Source organism: Lepisosteus oculatus, chromosome 7, assembly GCF_040954835.1.
Source record: "Lepisosteus oculatus isolate fLepOcu1 chromosome 7, fLepOcu1.hap2, whole genome shotgun sequence".
NCBI classification, from domain to species: domain Eukaryota; kingdom Metazoa; phylum Chordata; class Actinopteri; order Semionotiformes; family Lepisosteidae; genus Lepisosteus; species Lepisosteus oculatus.
This window is the reverse complement of record NC_090702.1, coordinates 19727998-19751992: the sequence shown is the minus strand read 5'-3', so window position 1 is coordinate 19751992 and position 23995 is coordinate 19727998. Positions and strand designations below refer to the sequence as shown.

At 34.5% G+C, this 23995-nt stretch overlaps 2 protein-coding genes across 6 annotated transcripts in view; both read left to right on the top strand.

Annotated features, from left to right (window-relative positions):
- ptprq (protein tyrosine phosphatase receptor type Q) overlaps window positions 1-23995 on the top strand; it is an 86920-nt gene that overhangs the window by 39228 nt on the left and 23697 nt on the right. For 4 of the 5 annotated variants that reach the window (XM_015352885.2, XM_015352884.2, XM_015352883.2 and 1 more), the window contains 15 exons: window positions 119-638; window positions 1178-1339; window positions 1464-1643; window positions 1928-2035; window positions 2330-2611; window positions 3502-3783; window positions 11179-11466; window positions 13626-13901; window positions 13989-14140; window positions 14509-14650; window positions 16566-16835; window positions 18322-18648; window positions 20630-20748; window positions 22176-22362; window positions 23082-23323. In XM_015352885.2, coding sequence (XP_015208371.2) covers window positions 119-638; window positions 1178-1339; window positions 1464-1643; window positions 1928-2035; window positions 2330-2611; window positions 3502-3783; window positions 11179-11466; window positions 13626-13901; window positions 13989-14140; window positions 14509-14650; window positions 16566-16835; window positions 18322-18648; window positions 20630-20748; window positions 22176-22362; window positions 23082-23323 — 3537 coding nt within the window. The remainder of the gene's footprint in view (window positions 1-118; window positions 639-1177; window positions 1340-1463; window positions 1644-1927; window positions 2036-2329; window positions 2612-3501; window positions 3784-11178; window positions 11467-13625; window positions 13902-13988; window positions 14141-14508; window positions 14651-16565; window positions 16836-18321; window positions 18649-20629; window positions 20749-22175; window positions 22363-23081; window positions 23324-23995) is intronic. The other variant, XM_015352886.2, reaches the window with a different exon arrangement.
- On the top strand, window positions 4933-11169 carry LOC107078047 (phosphatidylinositol phosphatase PTPRQ). The gene is made up of 5 exons (XM_015352888.2): window positions 4933-6489; window positions 7118-7272; window positions 7800-7942; window positions 9513-9681; window positions 10385-11169. Exons 1-5 carry the CDS (start codon window positions 6437-6439, stop codon window positions 10621-10623), a joined length of 759 nt encoding a protein of 252 aa, XP_015208374.1. The 5' UTR covers window positions 4933-6436; the 3' UTR covers window positions 10624-11169.

The window sequence follows — 23995 nt, the reverse complement described above, 5'->3', positions numbered from 1 at the left end:
ATTATATTTCTTTACCTTTAACTTTAAATTTTTGAACAATACATTGTGAAAGTAATCAAATACTGTATATTACTTGCTGTGTGCTTTATACTGTATTTATTTTTTGTTTTTGTTTTAGGACTTAAATTACACCACATTAGACAGCGATGGTATGGTAATACAGAATGTTACCTTAGGCAACTCTGATCTTTATGAAGGCACAACTGATTTGATTTCATCAACTTTGTCACCGGTTTCTCCACTTACTTCATCATTTCCTTCATCCGCAAAAATACCGTTTCTCGCGGACAGGCCAAGCACCACCTCTCACACCTCTGAAAGTAGCACAGCATCTTTTGTTACACAAGCTCCATTAACATCATCACTGCCACAGACTTCCTTGCATGCTGGAACTTTGAGGTCATGGTCATCTAATGCTGCTTATTCACTGCCTTACACTGCTACTGACAACACAAAGCCTACTGAAGGAAATGGAGCTACCACAAAGGCGCCCTTGAGTTTCACCTCAACATCTGGATCATTACCCACAGAAACAGCTGCCCCACCAGAGGAGATCTTACGGTTCACTTCCTTCGACTCTAATCCAACACACCCTCGTGTTTCAGCACGAGCTGCTGTCTTTGCTGATGTTCCAGGAGGTAAAAAAGGCTTAGATACGCTGACCAGTCTAGTGCTTGGCAGCTAACAGGTGGAGCTTACCGCATTACATGATGATGTCTTTGGCGCATAGAGCTGCTCTGTGTTGCCAATGTATTTTTACCTTTAGTGACTTTATGACTGTGTAAATGGAGCATGTTGTGGTTATATTGGAAGGATTGAAATATCTTGTTTCCCTTTTTGCTAGTAATATGATCTCTGAAAGCATGTGGTAAACATTTTAATGCAGTGAATGTATTAACACTACTGACAATTTGTGTAAAACAAAAAAAGCTTTTGCTGTTTTTAATATTACTATTTAATTTCTGCAACAAATATGAATTTGAGCTAGAAAGGCAAGTAGCAATCACATTAGTTATGTTTGGTGAAATTTAGTCAACTGTCCAATTCAAATTAGTGTTATTTAGATTGTTTCAATGTATCACTAGTTTTGCAGAAGAATAGCTATATTGTCTTGCATGAGAATGTGCTGCGGATTACCTTGATGATGAGCTACAGTTTTTTTTTTTGTAATTTACAGTGAAAGTTACAAACATTGAAGTCCCAGATATCTCAGCTGATCAAATCTCATATGTTGTTACAAACCTCATTCCTTTTACTGAGTACACCTTTAGCGTGTCTGCCTTCACTGCTGTAGGAGAAGGACCACCAACCAAAATATCAGAGAAAACAAGGGAACAAGGTAATGTGTCATTTGAAATTCATAAATTCACCATTATTTCATAATTTCATAATTTCATAATTTAATTATTCTCAATTAGGTATCTGTCCTGGTTTTCTATCTAATATTATGTCTGTTTTTTTAGTACCAAGTTCTGTACAAAATGTGTATTATCAGAATATAAGTTCAACATCAATTTTGTTGTCCTGGGACCCTCCCCTGAACCCCAATGGCAAAATTATCCATTATACTGTGTATGGGATGGATTTGCTAACAAAGGAAGCTTTTCACAAAATCGCAAATCAGACACAAATTATCCTCTCAGGTAAAGATAAATTACTATTTTGCTTATTTACTTTACTTACTATAAATATTACTACTGTATGTAACTATTATGCAAATGTAAATTTCATTATGTTAAGTAGATTGTGAGTATTGTATAAGTCTTGTATAAACTCTCAGGAGTTGTTAATGGTATTCTGTTGTTCTTTTGTTCTATTGAATGCATCTACCGTTAGAATGCTCTTGGCCTGTGATGAGACACCACAGCTTTAACTGTAATGCACTGTACTCTTATGATATAAATTAATAGAAGTCTTTTATATATAGGATTGAAAAAGTACACAGAGTACAAACTGCGTGTAGCTGCATCGACCATTGTGGGAGAAAGCTCCCTTTCTGAGGAAGATGACATCTTTGTTATAACACCTGAGGATGGTAAAGAATAAATCATACACTTCTCTCTTTTGTATGAATACATTTCTGTAGTAGAATTTAACTTATTTAATTGTCCCTTTAAACTGAAGTACTCCTTCGGTTATAATATTACAAAATGTAACCAAATTTAAGTAGGCCAGTTTCTTTGGGGAATTTTAAAAAAGGAAGGTAAAGTTTAATTACATAAAACCCACCTATGGTTAAAATTATGTTCAACTGGGAAAAGGTAGAGAATCCTGGAAAAGAGTTGAAACGCCTAACTTTTAAATTCTTTTTAAATCTATTTTGTCACAGAACCAGAGTCACCTCCTACGAACCTTACCGTTATTGAGTTGACTGCTTCCACTGCTATAATCAAATGGTCACCTCCAGAAAAGCCAAATGGAATTATTAAGTATTACCAAGTTTTGTATGAAAATTCTACATCCTGGTTAACAGTGAACAGCTCAACGACAAGTGTCAAGCTTAAAAATTTAAAACCTTTCTCTTTCTATAATGTTTCGGTAAGAGCCTATACCAAATATGGATATGGAAACCAAACATCCACAACCTTAACACTGCTGACTAGTGAAGATGGTACGTTCTTCTTTGTAAATTAGTCTTGAGTGTTTTTCAATGACTATTTAAATAGATTACATGTATCTTTATAAATCTTGAATAATATCTTCATATAATTTCTGTCCATTTATCTTGTGTCATCACTACTTTCACTGCAGCACAAAAAAGGAAAGTAGGTTAACAGGGAAGAAAGTTTGGATTGCTTTTTTAAGTTTAGAATCACCAATTCTCTTTATCCACAAACACTGAGGTTTGTAACCATCTATTCTGTGTTTAAGGTCTTGTCTCATGGCTACAAACACCATGATTAGTCAGTCAATAATAATATCTAGGTTTAAACCCCTCAATGCCTAGATCATAGAGCTCAACCTGTCATAAGGTGAGCAATGTTACCGGCTGTGCCACTTAGGACATCGCTGAGACATTTGTTCATTTAGTTGTATAGTTCTACACGTGGAAGAAATTCAAGTACAGTAGGTACTTTAGCTGCATCAGCATGTGTAGGCTGGAAAGGAATGGGTAAAGGAAAAAACAACCACAATGTTTCAGTTGTGGAGCCTTCTTTGAAGCATTGTGTTGATTTTCTTTTTCTTTCAGCATGGAATAAACCTTTACGTGTTCCTTAGTTCTATGAGTGGTTCAAAATACATTTAATTTTGGTCAGATCATGGGTTCTATGATGAAAATATGTGTACTGTGTAGTTTTTTGTGTAATTACCATATTTATTAAATGTAATGTAAATATATAGTCTTAGTGGAATTTGTTTCAACACATTTTATATGCAGTGTGATTCTAATGATAAAAAGCATATTATTTAAATAATCAATTAACATATGTAAAATAAAGTAATGGTTCCTTTATTTAGGGCCTCAGTTTTGCTTACATTGTTCTTTTCTGCTTCTTTCAGCTCCTGGCAGTCCACCATTTAATTTGACATATGGGAGTATTAGTTCCACCAAGATAACAGTTTCATGGCTATCCCCACTGCATGCCAATGGCATTATACTATCTTACACAGTACAATACTGGAATGCATCCCACTCCCTGAATATCAGCACTAATAGCACTAAAGTCATCATATCCAACCTAAAGAAAAATGCATGGTACTGGATAACTGTGGTGGCTAACACCAAGTTTGGGAGTGGAAACCAGACCAGTGATGTTTTAAATGTGACAACGCTTGAAGATGGTGAGTTGCAGGAAAATATGCAGTTCATTTAAAATTTACAAAAAGTGTTATCTTGTCATTAATGAGCATTCCGACTTTTATTAAAAACAAAAATGCCTGTTTTTCAGACAGAATAGGTTTTCACTTAAGGGTTTAATAAATATAAAGGTGGAATGTGTCTTGGGTGGGTGTGTTCTCTGAATTTGTTTTTGCAGTATGTCTAGAATGTGCCATTGAAAGGGATCCTGATGAAGATATTTCTTCAATTTCACCTTAATATTTTGTGAGCAATTGATGAAATAATATTTGATGATCAAGTGTGTTTAGGTGAAAATCTTAATTTGCTGTGTATGAAACGACATTTCCAAATTGTCAAAGGGTTTATAATTACTTCAGTGGTTTCCAAAGGAGGACATATGGAAAAAGCATGCACTAATATAACATATGTACTTCATTTCCTACCAGTTGCAATGTGTATTTAAGTTGTGTTTCACTTGTTTCTCTGCTTACTCTGTGTTTTCTTCAGCAGTTCTAGAGAAGCCTACCCATAATGCAGTACCTCTTACAACAATACTGACTCCTCTTTGAAAACTTTTTTTTCTCGTGGGTTACCCTGGTGAAAAGGTTATGTTTTAGTGAGTTTATTGGTTGTATTCATCATACTGTACCAATGTGTTCGCCATCTTTACTATTATTGGTGTCCTCCAAAAGTGTATTGTAATAGGGTCCAGACAAGTGGAATGACAGTTAAACAAAAAAGATTCTGTGTCTTTGAGCACCGCAGTGTCAAAACTGGACTGCCATGCTTTCTCATCATATTTATTTAAAAAGAAATACATTGGCCTTTGCTTTTCAAGAAAGTGAAAAATCACTCTCCTGATTGAAACTGAGATTGCGACTGGTCTGTAAACCCCATTTCATCATTCATTATCAGAATAAGATCTTTATCATAACAAGAACACAAAGTGCTATGTTATTTCACTGTTCACATGATTTGTATTTTAAAAAGTCATACTCACATGCAATTTTTTTTTCTTGCATTTAAGTACTAGTCAGGTTTGTATTCCTGTGTAAAAGCAGATATTTTCCATGTTAGCAAAGTAAATATGCTATAAAATACAGCATTTATAGTGGTATTTTAAATGTTAAACTATTATATTTGAGATTTTTTTACATACTATTTGTATTACATTTTTAATGAAACCAGTCTGTAATCGGTAACGTATAATACTATAACTCTCTTACAGATTCTAAGGTAACAGTTCAGTACATCATATCATTTAACCACTGACTTTTAGAACTTTTCATTTTGCCAAAAAATAATTTCTAGTGATCTTTGATGGTTACGTTTTCTGCCTCAAACCATCATCTACATATCCACTGACACATTTTCATTAGAGATAATCCAAAAGAACAGGAAATTAAATCATTAGCTTTAAAACACATTTTTCATATTAGGATTTCCTGGAAAATAATTCCTGGCATACTTGGTTTAGATTTCAGTATTGGCAATGTTTTCAAAACAATGTTTTGTCGAGAGATATCTTCCTTGTTATCTTTAACCTTCTGTATTTTATTCTGGTTCTGAATTCTATTTATAACAATTGCAGTCTATTAGTGTAGTATTTTATATTTTTATTATTTTAGAACATTTTCTCGGATGACTAAATTAAAATGAGGTTGTTCAGTTATTCATGATAGGAAAAAGTCAGTGATTGCACACTTAAAGAAGGTAATATAGTTTAGTATATTTAGATTGTTTATAACTCATATGCAAATGGGTTTGAATTCTAGATGTGATTTTGTTTTTAATGTATACATTATGTTGGGGGTATACCACAATTACTTTCCAGGAACAAAAATGGATCAACAACCATAAGAATGTTCATTAAATATTACATACACAATTCCAGTGATATCCATTAACAGCTACAGGGCACTCGAAACTGTACTTACACAAATGTACTGCTCTTTAGGGTGAAAGCAAATTACATATACTCTATTTATTATGAGATCAAATGGAATACCACCGAAACAATGACATCCCAGACTTTGTGTAGATGTGCTCCTTTTTCATCATTAACAAATTCACGTTCTCTGGGACAAATGTATTTTGGATAGCACAGGCCAATCTGGATGCAGTGGATGTTGGATGCAGTTCACACCCACTTAATTGTGTGGGATACTAAGCTGTTTACAAGACTTCAATGTTCTGCTCAGCAGGGATTGCTGCTCCCTCTAGGCCCATTATTTCTTTGCTTCTTTTCTGCTTACCTTTTCCTTTAGCTGTGTGTGAGTCACAAGCATGTTTTTTTAAAAACTGCAATTTTTTATGGAAAAGGAGTTTGCTTTTCAAAAGCACAAGGATTATAACAGCGGTATGCGAAACAAGTGGGTTCTATTAATTTAGATTACAGTGAAATAAAACTATTTCTTCATAAAAACAGAGTTGATGTCCTCTCTAGATGGTATCCTGTACTGTGCGTGAATTGTATTTGCTGCTACCTTTTCACAGACTATAATTTTGCATATGTTAATGATTTTATAAGACCACTCATTCACAGGAGATTTTGACCTGTAGAAACTGTATTTCTCATGAGCAACAGTTCCAAGCTCCCCTCCACAATTCCTGACTGTAAAGCAGTTGTCTGATTCTGAAGTCAAGGTGTCTTGGATGCCACCATTACAAGCAAATGGACAAGTGCTGTATTATATGGTTTATGTATGGTAAGACAATCTAATGTTTTCCCAACATTACAATACTGCCTTTTCCAAAATGCCAAATGAAATTTTGATTTTTAATTTTGACACTTTAGTTTTGAAGAGAAACTTTTAAATTCATTGCTCTACTGCTCTAGTAAGAAACCATTTGCAATGTTGTGGGATAGCATTTGGATAAGATGCCAATGTTTAATATTTCCAGGGTTAACATGACATATCCAATAAAATGTGTGCTCCATTGTTACTTTATGTATATTGTGTTTAATACTTTCTAAATAGAACTTAGAATCTATAATTGAAAGGTTAAATGTTAATGGAAAAGCATATGCTGTATTGTTTGAACGTATGTACAGTATAGTAAATACAAAACTTCAATGTTTTAGTTTGTTTTGAGTTAATTTTTAAAAAATATTAAACAATTAAAATGTTAGAGGCATTTTGCCAATGTTGTTTACTTACAGTCCTAACCAGATTTACCCCAATACTTACAGTATTTAAAAACAATTTTGTTAGATTCATTAATAGTAACATAGATGAGATTAATTTATCATTGTTTTTCATTCATTCGGAATTCCTGAAACATGGTTAACACACGTCTCTATTAACCTTTTGGAAACCACTGCTGATCTACTAGGAACCAGTCAAGTGAATTCATTATAAATGTGACAGAAACATCAGTGGTATTAAGTGTGGAAAGTGGTAAGGAGTATAATATTTCTGTAAGCGCCTGGACCAGGCTTGGTGATGGAGACATTAGAAGTGTAATTACGTTCAAGACTTCTGTCAAAGGTAAGCAAATAAATGGGCATATTACTAGTTAAATTGACCAAAAACATTTTTGAAATAATAGCTGTTTGCTTCTTGAAACTAAATATAACTATACAGATACTACATGAAGTGTTTAATTTGTGTTTTTACCAGAAACTGCAATAGCGTGTAAAGGACACCTTGCAGAAGTTTAATCATACATACTGCATAAACGAACAACTTTCTGCTGTTGAATCGAGACTTTTTTAAATAAAAAAAATGATGTGTGTATGGGTGAGGGTACAAAAGTAACATTTTTTTAGGAATATTAGGATTTATTAGGATTAGGAACAATATTAGGAATATTTGTAGCATCTGTAGCTACAACTAAATGTTTGCACTCACCTATTTCTCAGTCATTTGAGCCTTTTGGTAAATTGTAATTTACTGTTTATTGTAATAACTATAACTGCAATGTTACAGACTTTTCAACATTATTTTGAATTGTGAATCTTTAGTTGTGTTAGTTTATGTAAAAGAATATTTGAAATGCATTTTCTATTTTGTAGGCCCAGATGATTCTTCAAGAAACATTTCATATGTTAACATAACATCCACTTCAATACAAGTGTACTGGAATCCTGCAACATTCGGTGGAATAAGCCAATTCTACACAGTTTATTACAGTAACAGCTCAGGCATTTATAGTCAGGTCAGGCATTTTTAACTATCACATTTTTATTTTCTTTTGTTGGTATTGTAACAAAATGTTTCAAATAATTTAAGTGTATCTTATTGATTTGGCTTATCCAAAACTTAACCAAAGCTTTATCTTTGAAAAGTAAATATGTTACAAATGAGAGATGGCTATTCTGTCTATGTTGCTTTTCTGTAATCAAATAATAGAACCATTGTATATTGTTTAATTGGAGCTTATTTAGTTTTCTTCTGTCTTGTATGAATGGTGTATATAAAGATCATTGTTTTTTGTTTTAACAAACTTAGATGTTAAAACAAACCATGATGTTCTGTTCTTTCTTGAATTGGCATTTTGATTTGAAATACCATTTAACAGCATGCTGCAGCAAGGTTGTTACTAAAAAAGCTTGAGTGACATTCTATACTGTATGTCCACAATATATATGGAAATGAATGCCATTACTTTAGGAGTTCAGAAGAGCTTTGCCACAGCTATATAAAAGATCATTGTTAACAGCTGGAGTGATGCATGTAAGTTATATAAAATAAAGCCATAAAAACATGAATTTAAAAAAATGGGCTTGGTTCAAACAACAGCGCACAAGATTGGAATCCTTTTGTGTTGTTTAATATGAAGTTAAGAACAGGACTGTAAGTTTTTCCGTTGATACAGATACTGGTTCAGGAAGACAAATAAAGCCCTGCAGCAGGAAGGACTTAGTTCCAGCTCTAGAAGGTTGAAACATGAGCCTGGTGTGTTGGGAAAGTGCCCTTTCCTCTGTTCACACCTCGGTTCATTCCTATAACACTAATTACAGAAACAGCAGAGGTGTTTTGTTTGAGTGCATTTTGGTGTTGTTTTCCCTAATACACAAACTTACTATCACCAGACTCACTTAAAGGGGATTATTATATCATTAACATTTAGCAAGTTCTCCTGATGTCCCTTTGCCTGATGTGTGTAAATAACAATTGGTTCAGGATGTCAAACATCACAGGACAGTAGCTAACAAACAGATGCTGTGTCAGGTAAAAAAGGAAATGCAGATTAGCCAAGTGACACACCAGTGTTTTTCTTTGAGGGTGTTAATTAGAACCTCTGCAATGCCAAATAAAAAAACAGTCAGAAAAGCAGTTACTGTTCATCAAAGCTATCTGCAGAAGCATGTGGCCCCCTTAACTGTGATTTTATCATATTGCAATCTAATCTAAGTTAATTCTAGTAATTACCAAACTTACATATACATAAAAACATAAGAAAGATTATAGACAAATGGACAACCCCCATCTCATCTAACCTAACTGCATATAAAAAGGCTTGTAAGATTGATTTTAAGAATGTAGCAATGTACCAAATAAAAAAGTACAAGTCTGAATGTGTCTTTAAGTTTTAGCTTTATGAGTCGAGTTAATAGGCTTTCCTCCTGTGCGGGGTGTGGTGTATTGACCCTTGTAAGGCTGAGGGTTAAAAAGTCCTGAGACCTATACAGGTATTCATTATTTTAATTTATGCAGATGTTTTTTATTTCCTATTAATTTTTATTGCCTGGTATATGTTCATGCATAATCATTTTTTTTTTCAGAACGTTACAGTCTTTGATTCTTATACTGGTACTGCAAACTCAACTTATTCCACAATAATTAATGACCTTGTCACATTCAGTCTATACCGTCTATGGATTAGTACAAGTACTGCCCTTGGAAATGAAAATCTTATGAGTGACACGATATATGTGTACACAAAAGAGGATGGTAGGTATTTACACTGCAACATTCTGAACATATTTGTACTCTTGTGTAGTCTACTCCATTTTTTCTATTTTTATAAATCACATAAAAACTTTAAAACATTCTCAACAATTTTCATTAAAAATTATTTGTCATCATTTGTTTTGTTAAAGGCAAAAATGCAAAAACCTAAATTTACTTTCTTAAATGTATTGGGAAAGGAATAGTAATTTTGTTGGTTTCTCAAAGCAGGAGCCATATTTTTTAACATATAGTAGGCTATAAACATTTTGTTAGCTGAGCTTTGGTCCAGAAATAAAAATGGATATTATAGTGCTGTTTTATTAATTTTGCGTGATGATGTTTTAATCAAATGTTTTACAATATTGTCTTTAAAGTTATCAATTTGCATTGCTGTTGGAGTTATTTTTGTTTTTATTCTGTTCTTCATATTTTACTTAATCTTTACCTCCAGCATAATAATGAAAATATAAAATTACTAAGAGCTATAGTGTTGCTTTTAAAATTAATTTATTGTACTCACTGGGTTTTTATGAGATTTTAGAAAAAAGTGGTAGATGTCACAATTAAACTTTATTTTAATTCTTTACACTCTGCTAAACTCTCTCAAATGAGGAATCATATTTTTACTTTGCCATCTGCTATTATTATGATCTGCTTTGTCTGATGCTATTCTGCCTTGTTAAAGTCTTTTGTTGTGTTCCAGTTCCAGAGGATTTGAAACCTGCCTTTCCTGTTCAGATCATCACATGGGCTCTTCTTTTCTGGCTTCACCCTTTAAAGCCACATGGGCTTATCACAAAGTATAAGCTTCCAGTTGACAGTAGTCAGAGTTTCCATGTTTTCTCTACTGAGATTTCTTCTGTTTTCTACAGTGGAAATGTTTTAGGTTTCTTCGAGTGCAATCAGTGTACAATAATTATTTCTTACTCTTCTTATTACTGAACAAAAGAACATACAGTATTATGAAGAAATTGGTTTGTGTAATAAAATCAGTTTGTAACAATAGACATGGTGCAATTTGAAGTGAAACACTTCCAATATGTGAAAATGTGTTTGTGTTTAATGTTCCCTGCTGGCAAATAAGAATTGATTAATTAGTGTGATTTTAAAGTGATAAAATGAAGTCAAGTCTGAAAGGGTCAGCTCATTGAAAAAGTGTGGGTTGTCCATGGAATGTTTGAAGAGTGTGTGTGTCATTTGTGCCATTCCATAAAATTCTAGAAATAAGCTAATGTGATGGGTATAAAAGACCTTACAGTCCTTGTGCAAGAAGGATGTAATCAAAGTGCTATTTTATAGGTTTTGTTATTTTGTTTTCCTGGTGCTGTTAGATTATCTTGGTAATTACCAACGAGAAAATGGCTTGAAGATGCATTCCACCTTTATGTTAAGCTTTGGGTTATATCCAGTTGTATTGTTTTACCGATTGTATAATAGCATCTATTTTGTTTAAACAATTAAAGCAGTTAAGTATTCAATATTATTTTATATTTGTAGTTCCAGATGGACCCGTTAGCAATCTTAATGCCCAAAACATTTCTTCAACGACCATCAGTGTGAGTTGGCTTCCACCAGATTCACCAAACGGCAGAGTGTTTTACATGGTCTCCTTAAGGGAAGCTCAGACAAACACTCCTACATTAAAACTGACAACCAACAAAACAGTCATACTTTTTGAGAATCTCCAGAAATACACGGACTATATTTTAGAAGTGACGGCAGCAACGGTTGCAGGCTTTTCTGAAAACACTACTACAATAAAATACCTGAGAACCGATGAAGACAGTAAGTGTGTTTTTCATTTAAGCTGTTGCGTCCATCAAACTAATTGGTATTTTTTTCTGTATTTTATGTGCTGCCTTCACATTGGTTAGATTGTGCTTTCTCCATTAGAATGAAAGGCATCATGCATTTTAAAAATAATAATAATGCATTATATATTTTTTAGAAACACAAATTGTATTTTAATTCCTAATTGTTCATTTTGTGACCCTAACTGTTTAATATGTTGGAATAATATAAGTGCTGATAAGTTCTACAAATGTAAAGCACCTCTTTGCTTCCTTCTCCTCATTTATACTCTGTATTACCGTTTGGGTACAACAACAAATATTGTGTGAGACATGCATCGCAAAAAGAACAAAAGAGAGAGTACAATATATGCAGTGTGGGAATGTTTCTGTCAAGTACGCTGTAGTAAGAAATTGCTGGAAAACTCAACGTCCATCCATCCACTTTCACTAGACTCTAACAAAGTGACCAAGTGTCAGGAAACACCTCAGACTTAACCAGACTTGGTCTACCTGGTGCAGTGTCTCAATGTTAAGGTTATGTGACTCATAGGAACCACCTGAAGGATTGCTTCTAGAGAGATATATCTGTGACTGCAGGCACAATTGGGTATCATGTAATACCTGGTACCGTGTTTTTGCTGTCAGTGGTAATTTTGTAGCAGATTACTCTTATGACCACTTTTTAGACATACTCTCCACATGTTAAAAATACTTATTCAAACATAAGAGGTGTGTCAAATCTCTGAGTTCAATATATTCAGGAGTAGGTCACATTCTAATCTTGTACTTCCACGCTGTTATGTATAAATACTTGTCAGTTTCTCACAATTCTGTGCACATCTTTCCTAGTGCGCCGCTTTTCAGTTTTCTTGGAGACAAACATCTTATGTACTGTAAGACGTTACCATTGTAAGTTGTCTTACTTCTTCTCAAACAAGGAGCTGTTTAACCTAAAATTCATAGAAAAAAATGTCTTTCTAAACTTGCTGTGCTGTCTATTATTTTCTTCTAGTTACCTGATGTTGTCAACTATCACTGGATTTATGAAAAAATGTGGGCGCTTCTCCCTCTCTCTTCCGCTCTCAATGCTCACTCCACTCTCTCTCCCTTTCCCCTTTTCTCTCCGTTTCTGGTCAAGGGTCCAGTGGACCACCACTATAACCCCAGGAAATCTTCATTGTTTCATCGCTTCATATTCTTGTCCTGCAGTCCTGCTTTTCTCTGTCTTCCACTGATCTGGTATCCACTCTGCCCCAAGAGTGTGAGCACATAGTGTCAGTCTACACTGGTATAGGGCTCATAATTTGCAGCCTGCTCTGTTCCCGGTGCCTGCACCATATTCATGTACCCTGACAGCTCTGGTAGTGGACCATTTACTCCCACCCCCTTTGGTGTCAAACTGGTACAATAAGGGCCCTTAAATTTCTCCTCCCTAAGCTTCAACCTACAGATGTAACAGATATTTCTTCTTATTTTAGGGATTCTGTTTGGAATCCTATGTTCCTTTGCTTGTTTCATACAGTATGTGCTTCGTGTTCACTCTATTCAACACCACTGTTCTTCTGAAACACTGCTCATCCACATCTACTTGATCATACAAAGCTCATGCCTGCACCATACAAACTTCTCATTCATTCCAAGCTATGGCACATGTTTTCCAATTGGTTTCTGCTAAACTTGAGCTCCAATAGTTCCTTACTTGAAGAAATCTACAGAACTGTTTTGAGGATCCTTTTGGGTTGTGATAGCTCTGACCTTCAACCACGGCTGTCATTTCTGCAGCCAGGCAAGTTAACGCCCAACACTAAAGGATTAAGTTTCTTATCCCTCAATATTTGTCAGCTCAGTTTGTCATAATTAGAATTTACCTTTACCAATACCATGCAGTTGTTTTTTTAAATGCACCCACAATCATTTCCACCTGGTCTCCAATATCTATAGAAAAGATATTGTTTTTCTGACTAGCGAATGGCTAGTGACTTTATTGAATTCTTACCCTTTGAGCATCTTACATTACAAATTCCATTATCTTCCTGATAAAAATCACCATTTCTGTTGCACAAATTAATAGGGCAGATTGACAGCTACATACATATTAAATGCCACTATTCTATATGGAATCTCATTCTTCTTATTCTCTTTGTTTTTCAGTACCAGGATCACCACCTTTGATCAGCTCTGCTACAAATCTCTCGTCGTCATCTATTCGGGTTTCCTGGAAACCACCCAATCAACCAAATGGAGTCATATTAAACTACTCCATTGCGCTTGCAGGACCCACTGGACCCAGTATCTCTTTTACTTCTAATACTAGCCTGATTTTGTCTAATCTTACCCCATTCACACCATATAATGTGTCAATTTCTGCTATAAACAAAAGAGGTATTGGCCCTTCAACCTCATTTCTCCTATACACAGATGAAGCAGGTCAGTATGTTGTGAAATTTTTTATAATTAAAAATATCTTTTAGATGACATTTATTAATATTCATGATAATTGTTTTCAAATTACAGAACCATCGTCTCCACCACAAAACCTGATGATATCTAATTATACAGCGAATTCCATGTGGCTAAAGTGGAACCCTAGTCCTGAGCCAAATGGAATTGTGCAGCTCTACAATTTTAAAATATTTGAAAACAAAAGTCAGACCTTATCATATCAGGTATTCAATAAGAATAAATCATTCTCTAATTAATTTGTAGTGGCTTTTCTTTTTATGTTTCTTTCCTACACAGTATATATTACAGTGTTTTTTTTATTTTCAAATTTGAAATTTGTAATAGAATATTTTCACGTGTCAGGAATGCACTGTAGGAATATGTAGAATAGGTGGTCTTTAATGGCATTTTTTAAATAAACATGTAAGATAATATAATAGATTTAATAAATGCTTACAATTTTAAATGCTTGCATTTTTAAATAAATATAAAGTATATCTATAATGAAATAAGGTTTTAAATCAAATACACACTATGAAAATAGATGAAGGTCTTCTAATTCTTTGCTTTTTATTTGAATTCTTTTTAATAGAATACATCAGGACGTGTGACAGAAACACAGTTATCTGGATTTAAACCCAGTGGCTTCTATGAAATCAGTGTCTCTGCTTTCACAAAAGTAGGAAATGGAAATCTCTTCAGCAATTCTGTTACATTTATAACAAATGAATCAGGTATGTGAATCTTGTCCATAAAACTGACAATGTGAATAAAAACATTTTGGGGGATTTTCCAGCATTGAAAAAAACTTGAGTTAAATAATCAGATATAAGAAAAAAAAACATCAGTTCTAAAGAGATTGTAACATACGGTACTTGTGGCATTTTAATAAAAGAGTCAGTGCGTTTTATGAACACCATAACAATGTTAGTTTGTACTACTTTGGTATTTGAGTGAAGTGACATCATGAGAGAGAAGAACAGAATGTAATGGATTGAATATTGGGATATTGAATGTTATTTCCAAAAAAATAATGATTTGGAAAGGTCTCGTTACAGATAGGCTCTGCATTATGTCTCAGGTATTAGGTTAGACCCTATACAAAGTGGAAAGAGCTGGAGGAAACAGGAGACATAGTTTGGGGAAAACACACAGGGGTTTAATAGTACATCAAAACAACAGTGACAGTTTGTGAACCAGTGAATAGAGAGGCATCTCTGGAGAGGCATCCAAATCCAAACAGGTCCAAAGGAGGGCCAGGGCACAGTCCATGAGTCCGATACCGATACCATCCTGAGACAACACAGGGTTAAAATCCACTGGAAGGGGAAAACACGAGCATGGGAAGTCCTGGGGTCACGGGGCGAGGTCCTCCAGGCCCTGGGCTCAGAGATCAGAGGATGTCGAGGATGAGGCCTACAGTATGCCCTCAGGCATCCAGCAGCCTGGTGATAGATGGGCCTTGTGACATCCGAACCCTAATGCTGAGCCCTGAGCACTGGAGGCAATGGGATTAAATAGGGGGAGACAAACAAGGCACACTGGGAGAACATACAAACAATCACACAGAACTAATGACAAGAGTAGTGGAGCACCCTCTAGAGGAGGGATGTCAACCGTGGCAGGTATCAATTAGATACCTGCGTGGTAGTTCATTTGCCAGGCTCAATGTGACTGAATTGTGTTGCCGAGGAACAAGGCTAGCCAGCTGAACCAGGGCTAAAAGTAGGCAGCAGCAGTTGTAGGAGTAGGGCAACACCTGGCAAAGCAGCAGAATATTTTCTCTGCATAGCTCAAAGACGGAGGCTTGAGAAGGAGCCTGGAGTTCTGAGTACTACAGGTTTTATCACCAGCAGACAACTGTGTGGTCTCAGTGGAAGAGAATGTGACATTATGTGACAGAAAGAACAACACACCGGCTGCTGCTATTTCAGGAGAGCAAGTGAAGATGATATTTGTCCCTAGCCAAACAGGATCACCGGTATCGTTATAGTTAAGTGGGTGAGGGTTTTTGAAGATCATACACTTACAGTAGGAGGACAGAGAGTAAAGAGTTGAAAGAGCGGAATGAATTAAGTGGTTGTTAGTGTTAAACTGGAGATTGCAATTGGGTGACATAGGGTGAGTTGTATTGAATACTCCAGTACCTGATTGAATTGAGTACAGTGGTTAATGAACATATGAGTTAAAAAGATTAAGTAAAATCCTGAGAGAAAAATATAAACAGAAGACCCTACAGAGGGGACCCCGAAAACGGTAGCCTGCAGGGGTTCTGCCCACAAGACTTAATGGAAGGTCTCTTAAATGGGGAAACTTAAGTAGCATTTCTGCATTATTATGGTTAATATATAATATACCACTGATGTTACAGTACCTGAATAGTGTATTTGGTGCTCAACTGGGTATCATTTACCACATAGAACTTGAGAGAACATGTAAAACAGTATTGTTTGAAATTTGGATTGGCTGGATCAAAATTTGTGGTATTTGTAAATGTTATGTAGTTGTTTTAATAGCAGGTTTCATAATCATTTTAATGTACAGTACCTCTTGGAATTATAAGACCATGTAGATACAGTAACTGTTAAATTAAACAACACAGATAATGATTTCTGATCTGTATCTGCTTCTTTTTTTGGTTTTCCACAGTTTCAGATGTTGTTCAAAACCTTCATTGTATTGGGACAAACTGGCAGTCGGTCTTTATTGAATGGGAATCCCCTATTGATCCGAATGGAGTTATCACTCATTATATTATAGAGTTTGGGCATAATGTGCAGGAACTCAAGCCATTTGAACTCAAGCGCACAATTAGAGGGCTACATGCAAACACAACTTATGTCTTTCTTGTCATGGCTGTGAATTCTGCTGGAAAAGGGAAAAACCATTCATGCATTGCCAGGACATTAGAAGAATCAGGTACTACTTTTCTCTCATTTATAGTATTCTTAGATATGCTTTTCTTTCTATTGAAGTATGCTATAAGATGCACATAAGTGATCAAACCTACAACCTACAGTTGTATTTTATAAATCATATTTTAAAATTAGAACAAAGTTGTGTTGATTTGGGCTGTTTACCATTAATAGAGATTGTTACAGGATTTGTAAAATAATGAAAATTATATTGCAGCTCAAATAAAAATGTAGAGATTTGTTCTCAGTTTTTGTTGTATCAGACACTCATATTTGGTATAAAGCTAGTTAATGACCACCTAGTATTAGTCACACTTTTCTAGCCAGCATTGAGTCATTCTCAGTGCATTTATTTCAGACTTGAACTAAAATGAAATTAGTTTCACTACTCACAGTACCAGTCTTTTATTTTCCACAAACATCATTTTTGGTCAAAAGATTAAACTGATGTTTTGCAGAACATGGCCTTAAGGCCATACCAGAGATTATATGAAATAAAATAAGACTGAGTATTTTTACAAGAGGGAGAGTTCTTGATACATGATCCTGCCAGAAGGTCACATGGAGCTGCACATGCCTGGGCTTCCCGCTGTGGGACAACAAGGCTGAGCTCCCGGTGGTCACCACAGCACACATGGGGCAAAGGGGCCTGTCTGAACTAGAAAGTATTTCTACACATTGGCACAACTGACCTGAAATGGACCAATACCAATGACATTACTGTTCCCAGTATTTCTATATTATTATATGAAAAAACAATTTCATCATGATGATTCAAATTAGAAGTAGCCAGAACAGAACACTTGGTGAAAAAAAAAGTTTCTGTAGATACTGAAATGGAAAGTCATACCATTAGATTTATTTTCACTCGATTGGAAAAACACAATTTAAACTACAGCCATATTGCTCAGAGTGCATCACCTGAATCACTTTATGTTCCTTATAGCAACATAAACTGCTGATGACTTTTCCATTGAATATTTTTCAGTTTTGTTTTATTATGTTATAGTTATAATACACTGATTTGAAAACATGGAGATAACTGTGAACTGAAACCTGTGGTTTCCACTGTTTTGTCACAAATAGTATAATAATTACACCTGTAGGCTCCTGTCTAATTCACTTTAACTTTCATAGTTGTGCTGTTTCTAAGCAAGATCCTTAAAATTCATGCTCCAAAAAAAATGCACTCACAAAGATGTGATCTGTTTGGGGTTGTTATAGTATATTTGAGGTTAATATTACAATGTAAGCATCAGGACAAGAAATTTAAGACCATGATCCTGAAATATTTATCTAGTGTTTCCATGTTGGCTTATCTATCTGTTTATCTAATTTGAAGAAGGTTGTTTGCCTTCTAGTATTAAGTAAAAAGAGAAGCCATGTTTTTATTTTCATTACATTTTAAATATTGAACTGTCTGGAAAGGTATGTTTACTGCTCTTATTCACCACAGATGAACTCCTTCTGTTCTGTTTCCTTTTACTAAGTTCCAAGTGCTCCTCGGAATCTAAATGTCAGTGACATCCAGTCAACAAGTGTGACCTTAAGTTGGTCTCAACCTGACACGATTCCTGGCTACCTGCAAGAGTACCAGATCGTGGTGCAACGTCTGTCCACGTGGTGTAATGATTGGATCACAGCTGAATGTGTCGAAAATGAAGCAATGCACTATACAAATGGCACAGATGAGGTCCTGGAGGTCACAGTATATTCTCTTATGAAATTCAGACGATACAGGTTTCGTGTTGCAGCCCGAACAAATGCTGGTTATGGCAATGCTTCAGAATGGATAACTACAGAAACATTACCAGGATGTAAGTACAATGTATTACATTGTATGTGCAGTATATAAATGACATTTTCTTAGTTTTCCATTAGTTTATCCCTTACAAAACAGGAAAGCTGTATAAAACATTTTGATATCAGGAATGTATGGGAAGAGAAACTTTAATACAGATAGGGGAAGTGTATTTAAGGTTGAGAACAGGACGCTCTTCCTTACACAAAGAGCTATGGGGGTGTAGAACAAGCTACCCTCCCACATTGTTGAAGCTGATAACCCAGTTTCTTTCAAGAAATTGCTGGATAAGAGAAATCACTTATTAGTAACAAGATGAACTAAATATGCTGTGTGGCATATGGAATTCATTTAAAGGTTTATTGGTATAAAAAGCTACTGTGAGAAAAGAAAGCTGAACTCTTTAGAATGTTATCAGCAGTGTGGTTTATGATCAGCAGAGGTTCTCATTTGTAAAAGAGTTTCCATTAGTGAAAAGTCCTGTTTGGGTTTTCAGTGCAGCTATACACAATATGTATGTGTCATTTGGTCTTAAGTGGCAGTCAAGGGGAATGATATCGGACATGTCTAATTAAATGGGTAAAAAGCTGATGAAAGGCACAAGATGCAGTCAACTCAAAAGGACTTGACACCCATGTACTCATCTTTCTGCAAGGTGGTTACTTACCAAGAAAGTGGCAGGCGTGACTTTCCCTGTTAATGTGTCTGCCTGCTAGAACTATTGCTTGGAATTGTGTGTGAAATGATGTGTTATCCAGACTCACCTTCCAGCCAAGGCCTTTTAACCACTATCCATGCATCCGGGTACACAGTAAGGAGGAAAGATGACCCTGACCCCTGTAAGACCCACATTCCTGAGGAAGGATGGAAGCATGATAATCGGGAAATGACGGTTATTAGTTACAGAAAATGCATTATTATGGAGGGCTAGAGAAAGGAGCTATGGAGAGGAAGTGTTTGGATTATGTGGGGCTGAGAGAATGAGGACAGGACATTTTTTACTGAGTAAATTGCTGTGATTTATAAGACCCTGCAGTATACTGATACCTTGACAGTACCAAGACTTGACAGCATTTTATTTGAAAATAATCTTAAATCAGTCATTGACAGTCATCAGTAGGCCAAATAAAGTTCAGCAATAAAATTAATTCACCAAAAAATCATAGGCCCAACTTTAATAAGTCTTTAGTGCTTATAGTCTAGGCAAGTAAATGTAGGCTGCAGATGTCACTGAGTAGATCTGTAAACCTTCCTAAAATACTTTTATCTTCTCCTTGGTTGATTTAATATTAGTATTTTGTTCTCTGGTATTCAGATATTGTTTTGTTCATATTTTGTTCATGCTACACTTTTGTGTAGAAAAAAAATATTCAAGGATGCTACTTAGTGATGGTCACATTTACTAAAAGAATAATTTATTTTAGAAAACTATAAAAACATCCATCAAGTATTCAGTTTTAATTTAGTAATCTTTTAGCCTGTCAAACTCTTAAAACTCTTAAATCAATTACATTTCAAGGTTATTTTCCTTTTACTGTCTGCAGTATCCATCTTTCATCTATTTGTAGGTCTGTCAGAAAATCATTCTATTTTGCATGTCTGAAACATGCATTTTATTTCAGGATATTTTTACACAAAAGTCTCTGTTTTTCTGTGTAGGAGAAGCATGAACACATTTCAATAAATGCGTTATTTTAAAGAATTAGTTTAGTGCATTGCTTGCAAAAATGCTACAAATTACATTTGGAGAAACAAAAGACAATTAGTTAAATGTTGAATATTTGCAAAGTTCTCAAATCAATACCACAGCTCTTCAAATACACTGCTAGTTCGATGGCAATTAGCATATTCATTTATGACAACATGAAAACATATTTTTCTTTTCAGTCCTTTAGTTTGTACATTGCACTTAAACACTTAAACAATTGTCACTTAATGACAATTTGTCTGTGAAACTGATTGACATTTTTAGTACGGTATATATACTTTTTTTTCAGATCCTGATGCTGCTCCTGAAAACGTTACTGTGGTAGTTTCTTCCAACAACATGAAAATTAGCTGGGAGGACCCTGAGGTTGTTACAGGACCCACATTTTATCTCATAGACATCACTTCTGTGAGTAAATATTTGGCTTAAGTAATAAACAGTAACAATTAAAGTGTCTGTGGGCAATAATTCAGTCACCATTCGTCTTGCACATCTCTGATCTCTGAACATTTGGTAGCAGCATCTTTCAAAATGCTGGAGATGGTTTTCATTTTTTAACTGTATATTTGGAAGCTGCCTTTACAGTAATAGGAAGTTGTAAATGTTATGACTGCTCATAATTCTTGAGCTTACAAGTCCATATCACCGTGTAAGTTATCCATTTTAAAGGCTTTCTGTAAATGTTTCAATGTCACATTGCCTGTCTTGGAGGTGTGAAAATGAACCATGCTTTTGATTGTCAGTAGAGGAAATTAAGGCCTGTTTAGTGCATCAGAAACTTCAGTCATGGTCAACTCTCAGTTGGGCTGGAGAGACACATCTGTCAGATAGCAACCATGTAACATTATTACACAGCCACAACTTACCTGCTGCTTCGGCAGCTGCATTTAATACAAAACCCATCCAGTGGGAAAACTACTGTGTGACCTTCTGAGAATCTGCACAGAATGACCATTTAAAACTGAAAAAACAGCAAAACTGCAAAGACATACATAAAATAAAAAGAAGTCATCCCAAGAGAAACTGTTTCACAAGAACAGATTTGTTTGGCTCAGAATGAGGTGCATGTCTGGGGACCTTTTGTGTTCAAGAAAATACTTTATGTTTAATTTAAACAGCTCATTTGTTCATCTCAAATAAGTTTCTAAGAATTTGTCTGCACAAAAATACAGCTGGATAAATACACTAAAACAGTAGTTGTTATGTGGAAGTTCTGTTAATATGGTGTATGGGTTTTATAAAATATTTTAGGAAAATCTAAAACTAGCAAAATATATTTTCTAGTGGTGTTCATATTTCCTGAACATAAATTAAAAAAATAAAAAAGTATATCATATCAAAGATTGCAGAAGTTACTTATGTAACAAATATATACAGTATGTTTATTAATGTGTTGGCCGAGAGAATACCACTTAGAAGAGACCAGTTAAAAGCAACAAAGAAGAAGTAAAATAAACCAAGGAACACAAAACTGACCCTATTATAAAAAGGACTGATTACAGTTATAATGTAAAGTTGTTTTTTTAGTCGTGTACAAACAAAAGGTATGTATTGACCAAATTTCAATGCCACTTAGTCACAATCTATTGTAGAAATTCAACATACAGTATTTGTTGGCTTTATCAATTTCCAAAACAGATTTAAGATATAAACTCTTTAAGATATAAGCTTTTTTTCATTTTTGTCTTTGTTGTTTTGTTCATCACATTTAATAAAAGGAGAAGTAAATTCATTTTAGACTCCAGCTTCTGATTTTGGTCTGAGTGCTTTCAATTGTGAATCAACAACGTAAAAAGGTGTTTCATACTTGATCAGTTTGTTTTTTACTGCTATAGGTAGACTCTGATGTTTTCAATTACACCTTGGTGAGGAGAAATGAAGAAACGAAGAATGTTGTGGTATCAAATCTGACAGCATTTACAAGGTACTCTGTAATAGTAACAGCCTTTACTGGAGATGTGAAGGATGCAAGGGTACATGGAAAAGCCAGTAAACCTATATATGTCAGAACACTTGAAGATGGTAAGTCCCCCTTTAATCAGTAACACTCTTTCTGTTTTGCTTCAAATATGAAGCCCCAGTTTTGAAAATTTGTAATCACAACGTTTGCTCCAACAGATCACATCTGAATTATTTTTCACTTTTTCACTTTTGTGAAAAGTTTTTTTTACCAGGAAATGATTAACACAATGACTTTTAAATTAGTTTTTGAAATTTAAAGGTGAATTCCAGATCTCAATTGAGTAAAAGTATACAATTATCTCTCCTATATTTGTAGGTTTTCGTTTTTATTTTATTTTACTTTAATCTGCTATGTTCATTAAATGTTATTACAAGTTTGTATTTTAAAATAACTACCCCTTGCTAGCTCTGCTTTCCAAGAACTTTTCACCATCTGCCTTTGTGTAGGATGGTCAATGTGCAAATCTGAATTAATACTTTTTTGATAGCTGGTATTTAGATTGCTTATTGTTCTCAAATCTGTCTGATATATTGACAGATTGTGTCCATATGACCAAATAATACAAAGGAAAACTTAGGGAAACTGAAAATACTTTACTGGGGAAGAAAAATTGTATGATTCTCACAACAAGCAGTTATAAAATAACAGTAAACATTTCAGAAGAAAAATCTTGAGTTGGGGGACATAGGAGTGATACTGTACATTTTTAATAGTGTGTTAGTGTTGAAAATTTACAGTATTTTTTTTTACACTCATCCTTTGCGTGTTTTCTTCTCAGAACCTAAGGACCCACCTAAAAATGTGACTTTTCAAACAATACCGAACAATGTAACCAGAGTTTATGTAACATTTTCACCCCCTGTTGAACCAAATGGAAATATTAGTGCATACTGGGCTAAAGTTTTCAGAGGAGGTACCCTTGACTTTGAAATAAAAAGTCTCCCAATAACTGAAAATGAAAACCATACTTTGACAGCTGTCATAGAGGGATTAAAAGGGGGACACACCTACAGCATCAGAGTGAGTATAAGTAAATCCACATACTTTAACAATTGTGTTTTGGTGACAATTGAGTGATTTGTAGTGCAAACAACTTTAACCTCTAATTATAGCATTTTTACTGTTTTTCATCAAATACATCAAATTAAGTAAGGACATTTTTAACATGGCACTCAAACACTATTTTATGCAAAAGTCAAGCTTTAAGTATTAAAGTCAAGGTTTTATCTTGATATTTTTGTTAGAGGTAATTTTTCATATCTTATTTTATTGGAAAGAAATGGGATTGCTTTTGTGTCAAGATCAAAGACACAAATTCCAGTCCATGAAATGAAAACAATAATTCCTGTATTATATTTCCTTTTTTGTTTTCTAGTATATTACCTTTTATTGTATTACTGTATGTTTTACTCTTCTTCTGCACAGAAGTGGAAAGTGACCAACATTTTTATCCTTGTTTAGTTGTTCCCTTTTTCTTTGCAGTTTATGTTTTTTGTTCTTTTTTTTTTGTTTTTTTGCAATAAACTGCAAATTTAGATAAGCAAAAAATATAACTCAGGTCTTGATTACTTTATGTAATAGCACATTAGGACATAAACAGTAGTGCTGTAAATTGTAAATGTGTATTTTATTTTTATTCAGACTTTTTTCCACTTGATGTATTTATGGAGCTGAATTCCAAATTAAATTAAA